We start from the raw sequence: 20,724 nt of genomic DNA on the forward strand, positions 1-20,724 counted from the left end.
CTCATCAACCTGATCAAGTCATTTTCAGGCCTATTGGTGCCAACCCATTCTAGGAGGCAATCTTACATCTCCCTGAAAAAGTCACATAAAACCTGCCTCAAGAGCAGTTAGCAGCCTTGGGAGCTGGGTGCAGGTCAGAGCCCAGTGACAGTGGTGGCTTCTGATAATGTGAGCTGTGCTGCATGGCTGTCCCTCAGGAGAGAGGAGGACAGAAGGGGATGTGCCCTGATATCTGGCTATGGCTCGGTTGAGGGAAACATGGCAAGGACTTTTACCACACAAATTTATTTAAATAAAAGTGAACACATATGCAGGCTAGTGCCCAGGGGGCAAAGATGGGGAGGTGGGAGAATGGGGGACAGACAGAAAATGGGGGCCAGGCAGAGTCTGTGTGGTATAACCAGGCTGCAGGAGGGAGTGGCTAGGAAGCCTTGGGGCAGTGCTGGGCTTCGGTGCTGAGGCAGGGGCCTTGGGTGGGTGAGCCCAGGGCCAGGAGGTCATTTCTATCCCTTGCATGCTCCCTTCTCTCTCCCTGATCCTTGGACTCACAGCACTGCCTCCTCAACCCCCTACCCCCTTCCTCATACCAGCCTTTCCCTCAACTACTGAGAGAGAAGTCAGAAGACAAAATAAATAAGAATTGGTGAGCCCTGCCCAGTCTCGGCTATAGGGAAGGGGAGCCAATCCAGGAAGACTGCCCCGAGCCCTGCTGTCAGCCCTGAAGAAGAGCAGTAAAGTGCAAGGACAATCCAGTAAGTAAAAATATACCAATGCCTTTGTCAAATATACAGCTGCTGGCTGTCGGGGAGCAGGGGGCTGGCTGGTGGGTGACAGCAGCACCCTGGGAAGTGTTGGGCCAACACAGCATGGAGACAACGGAAATAAATAGGAGTGGGGAGTGGACAGGGGTCCTGGACGTCCCCTGGGCCAGTGCCACTTGAGGGACCCAGATAGAGCCTCATCCTCTTACCAGCCCCAACCTCCCGAACCCCATTTGCCCAGCTCCCCAGTGCTGCGGCACTGACACAAAGCACCCGGTTGGCTGACTGGCTGTAGGAAAGGACTTATAATGTGGGGTGGGCATGGGAGGCAGGGAAGCCACAGTCAGTCAGGGCTGGTGCTGCCCTCAGTACTCGTCCTGGTCTTCCTGTTGGTGTTCTTCAATTTCATCATCCTCAGGGGGTGCAAATCCCTCCTGGAGAGGAGGAGAGAGAACAGTGAGCCAGCTGCCCAGGCTGAGGGCTCAGGTTCCACACACAGTCTAGAGACAGGGCCAAGTGGCCCCAGGTTCAGAGGTCTAGCCTGCTTTCCAATCTTGGTAGAGTAGTGGGAGGGGTGAGGAGAGGGCTCACCTCAGTGGCGTAGAGAATGCCGATGATGCCCGCGATGACAGGGCTGTTTTCACTTTCGTGTTCCTGGCAGATCAGCTCGATGTCACGCAGTTTGCTGAAATAGAAGTCTCGTTCTTTCTCCAGCCCATCCACCGTCAGCTTCAAGTCCAGCAGCTGCTTAGGCAGGAAGAAGTATTTATGCCAGATGGTCCTGCCTCTGACGCTTCTGCCTGCCTTCCTCCTGTCCCCAGGGTCAACTCCCCTTTCCTATCCACTCACCTGTTGGTTGAGCTCAAGAATCTGGGCATCAGCCTCATGACCACCATTTCGGGCTGATGGGGGATTCTTCCGAAGGATGCAGGGTGGGGCCACATTGCTGAGTCGGCCAGAGGTCTGCATGTTCTTGGGGCCTGTGGGGGACGTCCTCTGCGGAACTGTCCAGAGGACAAGAGTCAGACGACACGGCACAGCCCATGAGACCCCGGTAGGAGGACCATGCAACAGACAGGCACTCTCCCTCAGAAGAGCAGCTACATCTAGGCCTCCAGCCTCAGCCACATGTGACACTACAGCCACTGCACAGCCCTTTGGCAAGCCTGGGAGCGAGAGTGCCACAGGAAGCTAAAGGAAAGGTGATCTGGGTATTGGGACCTGAGGAGAGCTGGCCTGAGGGCGGGATGCAGGACACTTGGATGGTGAATTTGATGAAGTGGAGTTGGTTGGCTCTATACTGACAGATGAGACCCAAGAGAGCTGCTGATGCAGTCTGTCCCAGCAGAAGCCAAAGCCACCTTCAGTGAATCTCAGCCCCACCCCTTCAGCTCCCTTTCAGTTTGGGCTCCATTTCCCCCTGCTGGGCTGGACCGGTATCGCACAGTGGTGGAGGACGCAGGCTCCTCCCTAGCACAGCCTGCATGCTGTGGCTACTTGCTCTAAGCAACTGGCACCTCCCTAGACAGCAGCTGCTTCTAGTGCAAAGCAAGCAGTTGGGTGGGCCAGGCCCAGGCAGGACAGCAGCGCAAACGGAGGAGGTGGCTCTGCTATGACGGGTCAGATGCGGCTGGGAGCTGCTCCCCTCTTTCTTGCCACACACTTGCTGTCACCACAGGCCTCATTGGTTCTGTTGCTGCTCCCAGCAGCCCAGCAAGGTTTCATTTCTGGAAAGGAATCTCTGGGCTATGGGATTTTGGAACCTGCTTTCGGGTATCCAGTGGACAGGGATACACAAGGGGCTTGGGTCCGGGCTCCGGGAGCTCAGTCTGATGGCTCTGGACAGTGGAGCCAGGCCCCACCCAGCTTGAGGCAAACAAGCTAGCTCATGTTATTCGACAAAGTGTCCTGGGTCTCAGCAAGCTGCTACCACCATACCTGGTGCAGGTGGCTCCTCTCTCAGGACAACTTTTGGAGCCCTCTCACCCCAAAATGGGACTCCCCATCTAGGTAAGCAGCAGGTGATGTCATCTGAACTCCGTGATAACAGTCTCCTCCAGGCTGGCAGGGCTGGGCCGGTAGCCCAGGGGGCACTCCTGGCTGGATAGCCCTGCCGGCCCAGCCCCCCAAACTCCCTCCATCAGCTTGGGCATGTTACCTGCTGTGCCAATGAGTTTCTTGGATTTGTTGAAGATCTGATCACCTGGGTTAGGAGGAGGCGCTACGTCCTGGCCCTGCCGCGCCAGCAGAGGGTTATAGTCCTTCCCGTCATAGTTTGCGTCAAAGAATTTCTTAAACCATTGAATAAACTCAAAATTATCTTGGAACTTTCCTTTCACTAGTTTCTCTACAGGAATGATCTGAAATAGACCACAGAAGCACATCATTTTAGGCAGCTGCTGTGGAGGACGGCCTTCCACTGTGAGCACAGGAAAGCCAGCCCTAGGCCACAGCATTGTCTACCTTCTCCATCTGTACCCCCTCCCATGGCACCAGAGAGGACAAGCAGGCTGGCAGGCCCCACCAGGGAGGAACTCAGGGACATTCCTTTCCTACAAGCACAGGAAAAATTGTGTGGGAGGTGACCCTGCTGCCCGCAGGTGGACTGGAAGCTCAGGGTCCATACGGGCAGCATAGCCAGCTAGCATGTTGTGGGCCTCTGAAGAGATATGGCAGGGGTCGTACTCAGAGCCTTAACATCTGGAGTAGGCGGGCCCATGAGGAGAAAGGGAAGGAGGTGCTGTCTCGGTGGGGTCTGGGCGGGTGCATTCAACTGTGACTTGAGCTGGGTGGACAGCATTCTTTTTAGGGTTCAGGGTATAAAGACATGTGGTGGAATAAACCAAGTAGCCCTTGTCACCCTGGCTGGTGGGTCATCTTCTTCCCCAGGGCTACACCGCTCCTCATGGACCCCAAGGGTACAGACACCTACTTTATCGACACCCATCTTCTTGAAGGCTGCTTGCAACACCTTGAAGTTGTGGATGTATTCGTGTTCTAGTTTGGCCTGAAACTTGACCTTCCTCAAGTGTACACAGCCAGGGAAGAGCATGTCCATGAACTGGCAGTAAGCTGCCCCTGTGAGGAGAGAGGCATGACTGATGAAGGGGCCTCCCCCACCACCCGGGCCCCTGCTGCTCTACTTCCCAAAGCCTGGTCCCTCTCCCTTTGTCCTGCAGCTAGGGCTTGTCCATCTGGGATGTTAGATGTGGTTAAATTCTCCTTGGCTTTACAAGAACATCTATCCATGATCACCAGTTATGTATTTATCTGGTGGTGGTGCTAAGGATTGAACCCAGGGCCCTGCAAATATGGGACAGGCACTGTACCACTGAGCTACCTGCCCAGCCCCATACTGATCCAAACCATGTACTGGTGCCATTCCAAGCACTTCAGTAAGTAGGAGTGCCCTATAGCCACCTGACAGAGACAGAGGATGGCTCTTTGACTGGATGGGAAAACTGGCACCTACAAGGGCTGCAGCAGAGAACAGAGTTGGACTCAGAGTGGCCCCATGGGACCTCCATGCTGTTAAATGGTGGCTTCCCTGTCTGTCCTGGCTCTGGTCACCCAGGAATGCCCCATCAGCTCTCCACTTTTGCAGCCTCAGTTTTCTGATTCCGACTCTGAGTATCACGTAATCTCCCTGCTCTTCATCTTCACGTTAGTTACAGTCATATGAGCCTTTCCCATAGGTCACCTACCCGAACAGAGCTGTTCGATCTTGGTATAGTTGAGGTGCAGGGAGTCATTGACCCACGCGAGCATATCATGGCGACTCAGATTCTCGCTGGTCACAGATGTGGAGTACACATTGACGGCCATACCCCAGCTGTAAAGAAAGAAGAGATGTTGGCTTTGAGCTCTCCCCAGCCTGGTGGAGCCCTGGGGACGCAAGGAGCACTCTCTTTACACCATAGAGAATAAATGGGCTTAAGTTGATTCCTTAGACAAGTTAACTAGTGTCTTTTATACCTAGGCTCTCTCCAGGAGCTGGTGAATGATACAAAGTTACTAAGTTTCTACCTTCAGGAGACAGGAAAACCTCAGCACAGAGAGAAGAGCAGTTGATGAACACATGAAGATCAAGAATGGCAAAAAATAAAAAATAAAAAGGTGTGTGTGTGTGTGCATGTGTGTATATGTGTATGTGAATGCGTGTGTGTGTGTGTGTGTGAGAGAGAGAGAGAGAGAGAGAGAGAGAGAGAGAGAGAGAGAGAGAGAGAGAGAGATCTCTTTGGCTTGTCAGGGTTGTGAAGGCTCAGAGCAGAGATGGGAAGAGATTTTCTGGGCAGACCAAGTAATGGGGTGAAGGGGCCCAGTAGCCCGAGAACTGGCAAGAACAAAGGCATGACTCATTTCAAGAGCTCTGAGTTGCTAAGCAGGCCTGGGGCATAGGTTTCTGTGTTGAGGCATGATGCAGTGAGATTAGCAGGGACAGATCTGGAAGGGTTTTGTTTACCCCTGGGGAAATTCTATTTAGTCAACTGGAAGTCACTGGAAGGTTTTAAACAGACAGTAACCTGATCAGATTTCTGTTCTAAAGCCAACTAGCCATTGCTTCTCCTCTGCCTCTGCATCCCCATTCCTGTGGCCAGCGGTCTGCTAGATGACCCACCCAAAAGCAACTAAGTCCCATTTGTCCAGAACTGTCTCATAAAACATCTTCGGTATTTACAACTGCAGAGACTATAAACACCAGCCTTGAATCAGTCTTGTTATAAACCTGTGAGTTCTGCTAGCCCACCAACCCTCTCTTCTGCCATCTTCCAGTATGTCTCATTCCTCAGCTCCCCCTCCTCAATGGTCCAGGCTCTTCCCTCCCTCCGACTTTTCTCATAGTTTCTGGCAGCTACAGCTACCGGGTACCTCCCACAAAGCCTTCCGGCCACCATCCCTTCTCCCACATCCATTCCAACACCCCTGAATTTATTTAACAGCAGGCCTGGACACCCACACCCCAACTTCAAGCCAACAGTGGTAAATAAGGCGCCCAGGCATGCGTTCGCTTGGCAAACTTGAACTGTTTAGCCGCGGCAATGTTGAAAACATCTGGGCTCGATATTCACAGGCTAGGATGCTTTGCAACGACCACTGAGGATTTCTGAAGGTTTATTTTATTTTGCCACCCTGGGCCAAAATATTCCCCACTCCTACTGATGGCACTGAGCAGAGGCATTCAGGCCAATCCAGGAGGCAGGCGTGAGCCCCTCGCTACCTACCACCCTGAGCAGAAGTCAGGAATCAGTTGCGCTTGGTCGTTGCCAAGAAAAGTGGGAACAAGTTCCTATCCCTTGGTCTTTATTAGAAACAGAGAAACAAGTGAGATAAAAGCACGATGTGCCCTAAGAACTGAAGAGCTCCTATTTCTGGAATAAAAAATATGTTTCCAGGTTTTTTTGTTAGTTCATTTGTTTTCTGAGACAGGGTTTCTCTGTGTAGCCCTGACTGTATTGGAACTTGCTCTATTGACCAGGTTGGCCTCGAACTCACAGAAATTCACCTGCCTCTGCCTCTCAAGTGTTAGGATTAAAGGTCATCATCCCTGGCTATTTTTCTAGATTTAATGTGCAGTGTCTTTGTTAAGGAAGACAATATGGCCCCAATTCCTAGCGCCCTGCAGGCAGCCATCCCCTCCCACAAGTACCCCAACTTGATACACAGAGATGTACAAGGACTATCATTTCTAATGAGACGGTGTCCACATAGCCCAGTGCTGTGAGACCAGGGATGACATGTTGTAAACCACTGGGGGAGTAAATGAATGGACTTCGGGACTGGGGACAGACTGCCAAAGGCAGGCTGAGGAGAGAGCTACCTCTGGCTCCTAGCTGGAAGAATTTGGAGGTTAGGCAGAGAGACAGGGTCTCTTTAGGAGTAGCACAAATGGTAGGAAGGGGGTCCCACTAAAATATTTCCAGAGCTAAAGATGTAGCTCAGTTGGTGGGATGTCTAGCACGCATGAAGCCCTGAGTTTGATCTGCATGAAAAACCAGAGGTGGTGGCACGAGACATGGTAGCGTCCCTCCTCCACATCAACCTGGAGACACACTCTTGATGGGCAGACCTAGCTAGACCTGGAGACACACTCTTGACAGGCAGACCTAGCTAGACCTGCTCCATCCGAACCCAACTTTGATCAAGCCGCTCACGCTAGGCCAGGCAGATGTGACAAGTCCGGCGGTAGAACAGGGCTCACTCAGCTTTGTGTGGGCTGCCTTGTCCCTGGCCCTCACCACCGCTGTCTAGTGGAGCCTATGACATGAGTCTTTAACTTAAATGAACCTTTCCTTCAGCATAAAAACCACTAAAGAAAAATCCTGTTATTTACTCCTAGTTCTTCTCTGTTTCAAATAAGCCCTTTCCTTCACTCTCTGGGGGAAAGGGAGACCAAGTGGGGCTCAAAAGCCAAGAAAAACAAAAATTATCATCTTGGAACTTTCTAAGGACTCAGGATCTGACAATTTAAAAGGTTTCCCAGGATAATTTTGACTGAGTCTGAACTTGCTGCCCTGTGCCTGACCCTCAAACTCACCACTAGTCATGTTTCTATGCCTGGCTCCCCAAGGCAGGAAGGGCCTGGAAACATGGTCTGCCACTCAGGGAAGCTGCTGAAGGGATGGGTGACACCTTTCACACCCCTTCTCAGTGTCTGCTGTCACTTTCTGACTTGGGTCCCCAGCTCCACTCCTTGGGTCTGGTGCCAGCATTCTCCACAGAGAATTTCACTATGGCATCCTGAGCAAAGCTAACAATGGCGTCCTTGCACTCGCAAAAGCATCAGTGTGTCTGCCCCTACTACTTGACCGAGTTCCTCAGGGCCAGGCTGTGTGATTTACCTCTGGATTCCCTGCTAGCACTTGGTGAGCAGTAATGGCCTAACCACATTGGTGGAAGGTGGAGGCTGGAGTCATGGCTTCTGAGCCTCTAGGGGAGTCCTCCGAAGTACAAGCAGGGTGGTGAACAGCGTGGGTGGATTCTAAGCCTTTCAAGAGGCAGAATGGGAAAGAGTCAAGGATGACATTTTATCTCATATGTTATGGACTGTGGGGGTTGAAAACCTGCCCCACGTTCAGGAGATAAACAGTCAAATCAAACGCCACAATGTGTGGCAAAACAAAAGCATGACAGGAAGTCAAGGAAGGCATGTAATTCAGAGAGAGGTGGACCAAATGGGTGTGTCTGCTTGGCTGGGTGCAGTGGGCACACGTTGTTCTGGTAGCTGTCAAAATGAGCCTCTCCCATATGGACTCATTTCTCCAGGCGGCCCCTGAGCTCTAGTCTGCTGACACTCTGGGGCAGGACTAAAAGGGTCTAGGCTTGTGGGGTGGTTCTTGTTCTTAGTTTTGCCCTGGGAATTCTTGAGTCAAATAAGGGATTTTATTCTGTGTAATGGGTAAGACTTTCGAAGGCAATGGTCCTATACTTCACTCTACAGTCTATGACCTTCAAAAGGGTTTTAGCCTGAGGGAGGCCTTCCTGAGAGAGGCCTTCTGATTCTATAGAACCAGACCTGCTGAAGGTTTAGGTCCACTCCATGCATTCCAGAGGCTCCACACTAGGAGAAGCCAAACATGTGTGTGCATGTGCCTGTGTGTGTGTTTGTACTATATATGCATACTATCTGTCTCTCCATCTACCCATCCACCCACCTGTCAGTCTATCTATCTATCTATCTATCTATCTATCTATCTATCTATCTATCTATCTATCCATCTATCTCACATTTTTTTAAACCCCAGGTGACCCTGCTGTAAGCAGGTCTGAGAACCACAGTCATCATCTTGGCAATGGCATAGGCTGGGACAGCAGGATTTATTTATTTTTGCCACCGCTCTTGAGGGAAAATGTTAGTGCCCTCCTCCTTGGTATCAAGAAAAATCTCTAGTTTCCTTAGAGTTTAGACTACAGCTGCTCTCAGGAGTCACCAGTTACGTGACTACTTGTGTCCAGGTCTCCTCCTTGGCCAGAAACCTCCCATTCTGTCAGTGCCCCGTGATGGGGGAAGGGGCATTTCCCATGCTTCCCAGCTCCTTTAAGGGCCAAGTAACCAATCATGCAACCCCCCATCACTGGCCTTTGTGAGAGAGCAGCCAAAGCCAGAAGCAGAGTGGTTCTTGCAGGCGGGGCGTTCTCTGCTCTGGCTGGGTTCATCTTGGGTCAGGGGGTTCATCTGATGGGTCCTGTGGAGATCTACACACCTCCTGTAGTGCCATGAAGAAGCCAGCCTTGTGGCCCCTTGTTAGGCTTGGGGACAGGGGCAGACGGGCGCCCTCTTTCAGTTTTCCTGTCCTGAGTCTGGCCCTGTGCATGGACACAGACACGCCAGCAGGTGGCACCCAGGTCCTTCCTTGCACTGTCTCTCCCAGTCAGGGCCTTCTCCCTAATAGCTTGGATCTGAGCTTCCCTTTCCCCAAAGAAGGCCAAGTTCCCCCCAAATCTGGTAACAACATGGAAGGGGGTGAATGGGATGCCTGTCCCCTCAGAGCCAGGTCAGCTGGAGTGGCCCAAGCAGAGTTTACACTCAGATTGTGGGATGACTCTAGCCTTCATTTCTCCGAAAGCCACTAACTCAACAACTGATTCAGCGTGTGATGGCCCCTTGGGCTGAGGACTGAATTAGGCCCAACACTCAGTGTCTGGGGCAAAGGCATATAAAGCACTGGCCCAGACGTTTGCTTCCCATTGGAGCAGCTGCCTGAACGGCAGCAGAGTCACCCTCTGCCATACCTTGTAATGGTAACAGACTTGCCATCAAGAGCTTTTTAACTCCCGGAAGAGGGTGACAGGAAGCCTCCCAGGGGCTACACCAGCCGGATCTTCTAATGTCCTTATCTTTCTACTACCATTCTTGTGACAAGGTGACTGTCTGGAGAAATATCCTCTGATTAGGCCGTAGCATGTTTCCTTCCAGGTTAGCTAGAAACTCGAGGGTCACATCAAGATGTGGTTTTGGGAAAAGCCTGCTTTCCAGGGCCTTGACTCCTGTTACCAGCTCCAGAGTCAGAAAGGATGTATAATCCTGTGACTTTGCTAAGTCATTGCCTGAGCCAGGATCCTCAGGGTCTGGGGGCCCACAGCTTTGGATAGGAGGGGAGTTGCTGCTTATTCTGCTGGTTGGGGCCTTGAAAAATGGTTACCAGGAAGAACCTTTGATATCTCGTAGTCAGAAGGGTTTCTAGAGGGTTGGTGAGATGGTTCAGTGGGTAAAGACCTCAGCTGCCATGCCTGATAACATGAGTTTTACTAATCCCTGGGACCCATAAGGTAGAAAGAACTGAGGTTGTCCCGACTTCCACACATGGACTGTAGCACATGCACACACACAAATAAATAATTCTTTTAAAGGGTTTCTATAGATTCCCAGTACTTCTCAGATACCTGGTCTCCCTGGCTGGCACTTCCGCTCCTAAACTGCAGACAGTATGTCTAAAGGCCCCTGAGGTCTCACATTCTAATGTTTAATTGCCTTATCATCATCTTAACTACATTTTGTTTTGGCTTTTTTTAAATCTTGAGTGGACATCCATCCTCTACCCATGTCTCAAAGACAATTCGGGAGCTCCCATCTCCTCTAATCTCTAGAGATCCCTTTCCCTCAGGTTTAGAATTCTCTGCAGGTCCCAGGTCACCATCTCTGCTCAGCACAGCTATAAACTCACATAGCTTTTCTCCCCACAGTTTGAGATTGATATCATGTCAGCTCCAAAACCTTTGTTGAAAGAGTCCTGGATCTCTAGTCAAACCACTCAGGTTCAAATCCTGTCTCTTCCATGTTCTATTATATTTTAGGCCTTACTTTTCCATATTTATAAAATGGGTGGCTCCACCAGATGGCGCTATTGAGAGCTAAGTGAACTACGAGTGAACTACTTATGTACCGAGCACCGAGCACATACAAAGTCTGGTGCCCAGTATTGCTAAATGTCACAAATTACTGAGAAGACAAAGAGTCCAAGAACACTTGATTCAGAGCGGGCACCTGGCACACAACTCCTGTCAGGTTTCAGGGATCCTAAAAGTGGTTCAGAAGATACCTCAACATTGTCCTGTTCTCCGCCCTTCTGCCTGGGATAGCCATCAGGGTCTGATATGATCCCCTCCCAAGTTTCCCCATATAGCAGCCTTTTGTTGCTGTTGTTGAGACAGGGTCTCACTATATAGTCCTGGCTGGCCTGGAACTCACTTTGCAGATCAGGCTGGCTTTGAACTTATGGAGATTCACCTGCCTCTGCCTCCCAAGTGCTGGAATCAAAGGTGTGCACCACCAGGCCCAGCTCCATATATCTGCTTTCAGAGGGTATCCTACCTTGAAGGAAAACTGGAACAGAGCTTGTGAGACCTGAGAGGAGAGAACTCTGTGGATCCTGCCAAAATATCTCCACTCCTGATATGGGGTTATGCCCATTGTCCCTGGGCTACCCCTTCCTGCCAGGCCCAGGGGCTGAAGTCGCCTGTCTGAAAACACTGCAGAATTGCTTTTCCTTCCCTGTTTGGCTCACACACTCATGCTATTCCTGGGACACGTGGAGGCAATATGCGACAGCAGGGATGGAGGCTCTGAGGCTGGCAGAGACACAGGGTTCTGCCAGCGGGTCACAAAGCCCTGACATGCCTAGCCAATCACCTTCTTCTCATGGCTGAGTCAAGACCTGACTCACAGAGATGTTCACTGGCAAAAACCTGCATCAGTCAAAGCAGAGGTGGGCAGGTGAGTGGTTTAAGGGTTTTACCAGGGGACACATGTGCACCCACTCTGGTAGATCCAGCAAAAAATCTGGGTGGTGGCAGAGGCACACAGGGACCAGGGCTTCTTCAGAAGTCCATCCTCACAACATTCCTAAATAGCTGAGTTCTTCCCCTGCTGTGAGCCCTGCCGAGGTCTCAGTGCTGGGTAATGGGTCTTGTCTTGTCAAACAGGATTTGAATTCATACAGGTGTTTCCATGGGCTGGTCACTGCCAAGGAAATGGTGTCTTTGGGGGAGTCACAGTGAGTGTGCTCTATCTGATCATAATTCAAAGGGCTAAGGGAGAGCTAGGCGTGCAGAAATAGCTCTTATTGCCAAAAGTAGCCCTTTTAGTAAGGCCCATCTGAGTGGGCAGGGAGAAAGACAACTATTTCTTTTAAAGGCTTTTCTCTGGATATCTATCTCCCCCACCCCCAAGACAGGGTTTCTCTGTGTAGCCCCAGCTATCCTGGAACTTGCTCTATAGACTGGTTGGCCTGGAACTCAGAGATCTACCTGCCTCTGCCTCCTGAGTGCTGGGACTAAATGCATTAGAGGTGTGTATCACCACACCAGGCCACGTTTTTACTTTTTGAGACAAGGTTTTTTTAAAATTTTATGTGGATGATATGTTTTGCCTGCATGTAAGTCTGTACACCATGTGCATGCCTGGTGCTAGGGGAGACCAGAAGACAGTGTCAGTTTCCTTGGAACTGGAGTTCCAGTCTGTTGTGAGTTGCCATGCCAGTTCTGAGAGCTGAACTGGGATCCTTTGTAGAAGCAGCAAATGCTCTTAACCACTGAGCCATTTCTCCAGCCCCATTAACATATTTTAAGCCAACAAAACTCCATGAACCTGATGGAGGTGGGTCTTGTATTAATCTGTTGCTTTCATTGGTTAATTAATAAAGAAACTGCCTAGGCCCATTTGATAGGCCAACCCTTAGGTGGGTAGAGTAAACAGAACAGAATGCTGGGAGAAAGAAGCCAAGTCGTGAGTTGCCATGATTCTCCCACTCCAGACAGACGCAGGTTAAGATCTTTCCTGGTAAGCCAGCTCGTGGTACTACACAGAATATTAGAAATGGGTTAGATCAATATGTAAGAGCTAGCCAATAAGAGGCTGGAACTAATGGGCCAGGCAGTGTTCAAAAGAATACAGTTTCTGTGTAATTATTTCGGGGCATAAGCTAGCCATGTGGGTGGCTGGGTGCCGGGGACACAGCCCCGCAGCTCCCAACGTGCTAATGAACTCCACGTAAAACCTGAGAGGGCTTAAAAAGGACAGAGAGAATTTAAGACAGCTTTTTGCTGTTTGTGGGTTGTGTGCGGCAAAGAAATTGTCCTGACTCAGCAACAGGAAAAAACTGGCTGTTTTAAAATGCCGGCTTTCTGGGCTGTGCCGCCATTGCGATCTCTGTCTGGCTCCTGCGGGAGAAAGAGTCTTTGAATGGAGCATTTGGAGTAAAGTGCTATGGCTTGCTTGATGGCAATTTGGACTGCTGTGTGCCTGGAACTGTGTGTGGCTCAGCGGCACCAAATGGCTCTGAGGCAGGAGGGCTCAGCTCCACCATGCTGAACTGTGCTGGTCTCAGGCAGGAACTACCATAATTACCATAATAACAGCGCAGTTAAGGTTTCAACTGGGCAGGACACAGGTGGTACTGTATTATCTGTACATGGTGCAACTTAAGTTTTTAAGAAGTGCTTAACATTTTAAGAAATGCTCCTGGATGGTAAAAAAATTACAGATTCACAATAGAACTGATTCAGACACTGTTGGATGAATGTACGTAGGCTTGAGAGAGAAAAAAAAAATATATAGAGAGAATAAAGTTAATGCCCTTAAAAAAGGGGGATAAAGTCTTTAAAGAGACAGAGTACAGATAGTTATAGATTAAAAGAAATAAAGAAAAATAAGCCACGTAAAAATGGAAAATTTACAGAGAGTCTGGATTATGTACATTGTGTTTTATTTAAAATTTTTGACTATAAAGGAGCTAAGTACAGAGAGACATTTCATTATGTGGTCTGCCAAACTACATGTATGTTCTAAAAGTATCATGACTTCAGAATTTGCGTCTAAGGATATGATGCTTTGGAGAGGGTCTTCTTTTGTTTTCACAGAGGATGAGATTCTGTGGATTGTGTCTATCCCAATATGGTATGATAGACCACGCCCTCCTGAAAGGTTGCTGTGAACACCTTCAGAAAATTACTTCATTCAACTGCCGACTGAGATGACCCTGACACACAGGTTACACCATGAAAGATCTGAATACAGTGCCCCCATTCAGCAGGAAGCAGTTTGGAGAGAAAAAACTGCGCCCATGTTCCCAAATATTGTTTATAAATGTTCTTTTACATTTAAAGGGGGATATGATATAGATATGAATAATTTGCATAGGTATAAATTTTGCCTTATTGATAGAAATTTAAGGTCAATTTTGTTATATGTATTTCTGATCTTTATTAAGGTATTTTGATTGTGTAGTTTATTTAAGAATGTAATGTATAATTAGGAAATACAGGTTGTTAATGAATAATCATCAATAATAGTCAAGCTTGTAGTCATGTTAGTTAGATTTTCAAGGTGTGCATAGATATATTTTAGATAGGCATTCTTCATATCTTTCAAAGACTACAGAACATGGCATTTAATGTTTTAATAACTTAGGGCTTTTCATGATAATGAGACACGTCTGCTCCCGGCAGCACTAATCTACTTCAAGAGGAAGATGGGCACCGAAGAGGCTCCTTAAGGAGTTTGATAGCCATTTGGGCAAGAAACTGCTCTTGCCTGGACTGTTGCATAAACTGGACACAGAGAACCCGCAGAGAGAGGACTGCTGAACTTGCCTAAAGGTGAGATGGTTTTTCGGGGTTCCTGACTCATAAAAGAGTCTGCGAGACATTCTGCAGGACACAGCAAAAAGTGATTGAACTGTCTTTGGAATTTCCTGCTTGATGAAAATGTCTGCTGGATACTATGGGCCTGAAGGCTGAAGATGGATGCCCCAACAGTAGAAAAGAACTTTGGGTGACTGTCCAGGCAGCAAGATGCCTCTGTCATTTCTAGAATTTTGGATCTCTTGTTTGCTTAGATAATATTATATCCTTCTGGAGTCTTTGATGGAGTTGAAGAATGGTTAGTTATAGTTTTCCTTAGTTATGATAAAGATAAAATAGATATAAATATTATAACTGTAATTCTTGCTTGATAACTGTTTTGCTATATGTAATCTTACTATGTTAAAGTGAAAGCCTTTCTTTTTTGTTTAAACAGAAAAAGGGGAAATGATGGAGGTGGGTCTTGTATTAATCTGTTGCTTTCATTGGTTAATTAATAAAGAAACTGCCTAGGCCCATTTGATAGGCCAACCCTTAGGTGGGTGGAGTAAACAGAAGAGAATGCTGGGAGAAAGAAGCCAAGTCGTGAGTTGCCATGATTCTCCCACTCCAGACAGACGCAGGTTAAGATCTTTCTTGGTAAGCTAGCTCGTGGTACTACACAGAATATTAGAAATGGGTTAGATCAATATGTAAGAGCTAGCCAATAAGAGGCTGGAACTAATGGGCCAGGCAGTGTTCAAAAGAATACAGTTTCTGTGTAATTATTTCGGGGCATAAGCTAGCCATGTGGGTGGCTGGGTGCCGGGGACGCAGCCCCGCCGCTCATATTACAACATGAACCCATCATCAAACCCAAAAGAATGTTATACAATGAGAATGTGGTTCAGGGAGAATGCGGTACAGGGAGGATGTGGTGCAGGGAGGATGTGGTGCAGTGAGGGTGTGGTCCAGGGAGGATGTGGTTCAGGGAGGATGTGATCCAGGGAAGATGTGGTCCAGGGAGGATGCGGTCCAGGGAGGATGCGGTCCAGGGAGGATGCGGTGCAGTGAGGATGTGGTGTAGTGAGGATGTGGTGTAGTGAGGATGTGGTGCAGTGATGGTGTGGTCAAGGGAGGATGTGGTGCAGGGAAGATGCAGTGTAGTGAGGATGCAGTGCAGGGAGGATGTGGTCCAGGGAGGATGCGGTGCAGGGAGGATATGGTCCGTGGAGGATGTGGTGCATTGAGGATGTGGTGCAGGGAGGATATGGTGCAGGGAGGATGTAATGCAGTGAGGATGCGGTGCAGGGAGGATGTGGTGCAGGGAGGATGTGGTCCAGGGAGGATGTGGTACAGTGAGGATGTGATGCAGTGAGGATATGTGTGTAGAGAGCCGTGTGGAGTCACACCTGATGGCTATGTGTAGAGAGCTGCGTGGAGTCGCACATGATGGTGCTGGCTCCCGCCCTCCGCGATCCCGAAAGCGAGTGCTCTCTGTGATAATCAACTCCTATGGCTAAAGCCTGACTTATACTATTATCACGCAATGACTGTCAGCTGCTTGCATATGCGTGGACCTATGAGCAGTGCCCACCTGGCAATCTGAGGTTGGCGGCCCAGGCCTACTTAAGGGCTGGGAGAGGTTTGCCCAGGGAGAGAGGAGAAGAGAGAGAGGGGGAGAGAGAGAGAGATTTTACAATTGTCAAAAGGTCCTGAATAAAACTGCAGTGAGAAGAGCTCCGGTGGTCGCGTCATCCTTGCTGGACGAGGGGGGCCGCGACATATGTGCAGCAAGAAAAGCATCTTCCTTCCTGGACAGCCCAGGGAGGAAGTCCGGCTTTCATGACTGAAGAACCAGATTTGTGACAATACTGAATGTGGGGCTGGTTTGAGGAGAAGAAGGAGGCACTGCTGTGAGGACCGAAGACTGCATCACCTTGGCAGCTGAGCAACTCTGAGTATCATCAATATATTCAACTCGTTTTCCTGGCTCAGGGTCCTGAGCAGGCAGAGGGCAGGGACAGACATGGATTTTGCTTCTCTGCTGCCTGGCTGCCAAGGATCTTGGCAGGAAGAAGAGAGGTGTCTTGGGAGCCAGGTACCCTTCTTTTTCTTCAGTTAGAGTGGGCCTAGAAGCCTATATGCAACAGCTGCTGAGTGGTAAAAGAGGCATCATCAGAGGGCAGGGTTCAGACAGCAGAGGAGGGCTCAGAAAGATGGTTCTCTGTTCTTTTTATGTGTTTACTCCAAGGAAGTGCTGTTGGCTACAAGGAGAGAGGAAATACCAACTTGGTATCTGGCTACTCATACAGTAGCCTTGGGACTCTCAGCCTGAAGCCTTTTCTTCAGCAGCAGACAACACAGTTCCCCAGGTTACTCAGAGAAGGATCTGGCCACATTCCAGGAGCGTCTCTCCCCCTAGCGTGTCCAGAGAACAGATAGCTGGCCCACTGCAGATGGTCCAAGGACAGGGAATGGAGCTGGGACATGTTGGGAGGAGAACATTCCCATTTCCAGAGACCTATTGGGTCTGGCATCTCCTTTGTGGCTCTCCATGCTCCCAAAGCCTGTCCATGTCTCCACAGACACATACAAACCATATTACTCTATGTTCTTTTAAAACTACATCTGGGCTTCCAACATGGTTCAGTGAGTCAAGGTGCTTGCAGCAAAGCCTGATGACCTGAGTTCAATCCCTGGGACTCACGTGGTGGAAGGAGAGAACCAACTCTTCCAAATTATCCTCTAATTTCTACATATATACCATGGCACACATGTGCACACACACACACACACACACACACACACACACACACACAAACCCCAAACCAAAAAGCAGAACTACACCTCTTCTGATCTGAATCTTACTGTGCTAATCCAGGACAGTGTTAAGTTCTTGGCCTTCTTCAAATGCTGGATTTCATGAATTGATTGTTTCCTCTGGCCGTGGCTCGACACTTTCACTGTTTTATCCTTCCTTCCCCCATTTAGTGTCCCCTTAGAATCCTCCAGTTTTACCCCTTTGCCCTTTTGACGGAGCACAGACTGCTCATTTACCCTCCAGCCTTTCTATCCACCTACATGGATAAAGCTGTCCAGAACAAACTTAGGATTCAGTGTTGTTTGATTCTCTGTCCAGCACTCCATCCTCCCTGCCTACCTTACAGGATTAATCCCAGATGGAGACAGATCCCACCTTAAGGATGCACACTGGTGAGGTCTCAGAAAGCCCACCTACCTTCCTGGAGCCTCTCTTGTGGCCTATCACAGGCCCTGAAATACCTACTAGGAGCATCACTCACGGAAGTCAGAGCATTTCTCCACCAAAGGCTTTAATCACCAACTTAGTTCTGCATATGAGGAAATGAAGGCTCTGGATTCAAGCCATTTCCCCATGTTCATGATTATCTACTGGCCAAATGAGGGCTGAGCCCAGGCCTCCTGACTGCAGATAACTCTTTCCAACACCATCACACTGACTGGAAGAAGGGTTGATGTTTGCACAGCCGCAGTGCTGCTTCCATACTCTAAGTAAGAAGAGGAGGGAAGGAATTCTAGAGGTTTCGTCTGTCTCTCTCTAACAATACCATTTCAACAACCTTACTTCCAACTAACAAGTATTTGCTGACCACTGACTCATGCGTTCAACACAGTGAGGCACCTTGCAGCCCCAGCAGCACCAGGCCAGGTCTTGTCTTTAAGGAGTCTTTTGTTTGGTTGAAGACATAAAGTCATTCCTAAAGAACGAGGGACCACATCACTAGAACAGCACATCTGGCTTTCAGGCACCCCACTGGCCTGCAAAGGATGAGTGGACTCAGTAGGCAGGCAATTCTGGGGGAAGGGATCCCTGGTCTGGGCCTGGAAGATGACAGGGAACCTGGGGTATGGAAAGTGTGTTTACTGTCACTTTTATTTGACAAAGTGAGCATGAGAACCGTGACTAAGTCCTGGAGGAGGAATGTTAGGGTGTGCCATCAAAGGAGAGGAGGCCAGGCCAGGTGGGCAAGTCTCAGGAGCCAGGGAGGGGCTGGTTCCAGGAGGAGGGTGGCAGTCCAGTTAATGACGTGACCAGAACTTAATGGAGTGGTCATTAATGCGCACAAGAAGGAGAAGGAGTTCTGAGTCATTCCGTCTGCGGGAGGAAGGAGGCTGGACCTCCAAGTGACTGGGAAGTCCCAGCCAGAGGAACGCTAAGGAAGGAATTCAGGAGTTTGTCATCAAGATCACATGTGCCTGTGGCAGACAAGGGACTGGCAGCCTGTAGAGCAGTGAGACCAGGTTCCTGTAGTTAAAATTTAAGTGTCATATAGATTAAATATAGACTTGTTCTCTGTGGCTTGGTAGGTCCCACATTCCTTCAGAACTCATGGTCTACCCGCCCAGGTCAGTTCTAGATCTATGTGCAAGGGGGCTTAGGAGTGGAGCATATCCCCCACGCTTACAACACGGGATCAAGAAAAAAAAAAACGGCAAAGTTCAAGTTCAAGGCCAGCTTAGGCAACTTAGTGAGACTCTGTCTCAAAGTAAGAAAAACAAATAAACAAAAAATTAAAAGGAGGGAAGGAAGAAAAGGATGAACAGGTCTGAGGGTATAGCTCAGCTACAGAGCCAGCTTAGCTGGGTAAGGACCTGGTTTTAATTGCCAGTACCCCAAAGAATGAGGGGAAATGTTAATAAAATCTACATGAAGTTGAATATTTAGGAAGAAATGTTTTTAAAAAAATATTTTTATTTATGTGTATGTGTGTGTCTTGTGTATGCTGCCCGTGTGCAGGTAGGTACGTGGGAGGTCTGAAGAGGGTTTCAGATACCGTAGGGCTGCAGTTCCAAGAGGCCATGAACAACCTGGTATGGGTGCTAGGAACCCAATTGGGGTCCTCAAGCATTTCTAACTACTGAGCCATCTCTCCAGCCCAGAAACTAATGTTTTCAGGATTAACTTGGTGTTTGGTTTAGTTGTATGGTTCACTAGAAGCCCTTCTGACTTCTTGTTTTAAGGAAAGTTACTGTAAGGCGATAAGGAGAAATAAAAGAATTTCCAGGGACATATAGAGACCACCCTGTTCTCCACCCTCCAGTCCGCCCACTGCAATGGAACCATGTGCCCTACACACAGGGCTCCATGCCAACTACTGGGCAAGGCATGCGGCCTACAGGAAGCCATGAGACCCAGGCTGGTGCTGGAGAGAAGTGAGAGAAATGACCAGAGGAGACACACTCAGCTGAGTAAGCTGCTCTCCTTTTCTTGTTAGGAAAAGCAGAGTTTGAACTGAGTGAGGAGGAAGGGAAATGAATGGGGGAAGAGAGAGGACAGCCAAGAGCCTACCCAGAATGCACGTGTGGCCAAGGACACGACTAAAGCAAAGTGAAGCCACATCACCAGCGGCTCTGGATGCCAGGGTCAAGGCGGACATTCGTCAAAGATTATTTTCTTGTGAATATAATATGTTTGCAACAATACAAAGTACAGGCAACAACACCACAGTTAGGACAGCAATACCATTTCTAAAGAGAAAGCACCGAGACACAGCATTGAGTAACCTAACTCCAGGGACAACTTCCAGAGCTCTTGTTTTATGTCGTCTTTTCTATGAAACACCGAAAAGAATTGATTCCAAGGACTGCTCCAAGTTTTGCAAGTTTTTATTTTAAAGTGATTTGAGTCTTGAAATTCAAACAAAAATAGAGTTCTCAGTCGTCCTCATCTGGACTCTCCCAGCTTCCTCCTGTCAGGCTGTACACAATTACTAACAACAGGTTATTACATTTGTTATGTTATCTTCGTGTTGTTCCCGTGGCTGTGATAAAACACCTGGGCAAAAGCAACTGAAAAGAAGGTTTATTGGGCTCGTGGTCGCAGGCCACAGCCTAACACAGCAGGGAAGTCAAGGCCCCAGTTACTGGAAACAGCTAGTTACACCCAGTCCAGGACAGAAACTGAATGAATGGAAACTTGTTTGTGCTCAACCTGATTTCTTTCACTCAGTTCAAGATCCTAGGTCCGGCCACCTGTAGGAAATCAAGACCAACCCTGCAGACGCCCACAGGCCAGCTCCATCTAGATAATCCCTCACTGAGACACTCTTCCCAGCTAATTCTAGGCTGTGCCAAGTTGACAATTAAACCCGATCATCACATATATCATTAATTAAACTACAAGCTGGCAGTGGTGACACACTTGGGTAATCACGGTACTTCAGAGACAGAGATTAGGAGCTCAATACAGAGTGAGTTTACCTACGTTAGTGTGAGCTATGTGAGACCTTATCTAAAAAACAACCAATCCAATCCCAGGAAGTCTCCAAAACAACTAAAGAAAAAAAACTAGAGACACTGTTTTTCTTTTGGTTCTAATGAGGAAGCAACAATTTAGGGTTTCAGGGCTCTAAGCAAATCTATA

At 48.8% G+C, this 20,724-nt stretch overlaps 1 protein-coding gene across 2 annotated transcripts in view; it reads right to left on the bottom strand.

Annotated features, from left to right (window-relative positions):
* Positions 1 to 269: 269 nt before the first annotated feature.
* The window catches only part of Mapre3 (microtubule associated protein RP/EB family member 3), a 53,542-nt gene continuing 33,087 nt past the window's right edge, over positions 270 to 20,724 (bottom strand). Inside the window, exons 2-7 of one of the 2 annotated variants that reach the window (XM_057782371.1) lie at positions 4,466 to 4,593; positions 3,694 to 3,839; positions 2,965 to 3,121; positions 1,611 to 1,765; positions 1,353 to 1,505; positions 270 to 1,195 (exon numbers count right to left, since the gene is read on the bottom strand). In XM_057782371.1, the coding sequence (XP_057638354.1) occupies positions 1,127 to 1,195; positions 1,353 to 1,505; positions 1,611 to 1,765; positions 2,965 to 3,121; positions 3,694 to 3,839; positions 4,466 to 4,586 (801 nt within the window). In that variant the 5' untranslated portion in view covers positions 4,587 to 4,593 and the 3' untranslated portion in view covers positions 270 to 1,126. Of the gene's footprint in view, positions 1,196 to 1,352; positions 1,506 to 1,610; positions 1,766 to 2,919; positions 3,122 to 3,693; positions 3,840 to 4,465; positions 4,594 to 20,724 lie in introns of both variants that reach the window. The other variant, XM_057782364.1, reaches the window with a different exon arrangement.

This window comes from Chionomys nivalis, chromosome 1 (genome assembly GCF_950005125.1).
Source record: "Chionomys nivalis chromosome 1, mChiNiv1.1, whole genome shotgun sequence".
In the NCBI taxonomy this organism is placed as follows: Eukaryota; Metazoa; Chordata; class Mammalia; order Rodentia; family Cricetidae; genus Chionomys; species Chionomys nivalis.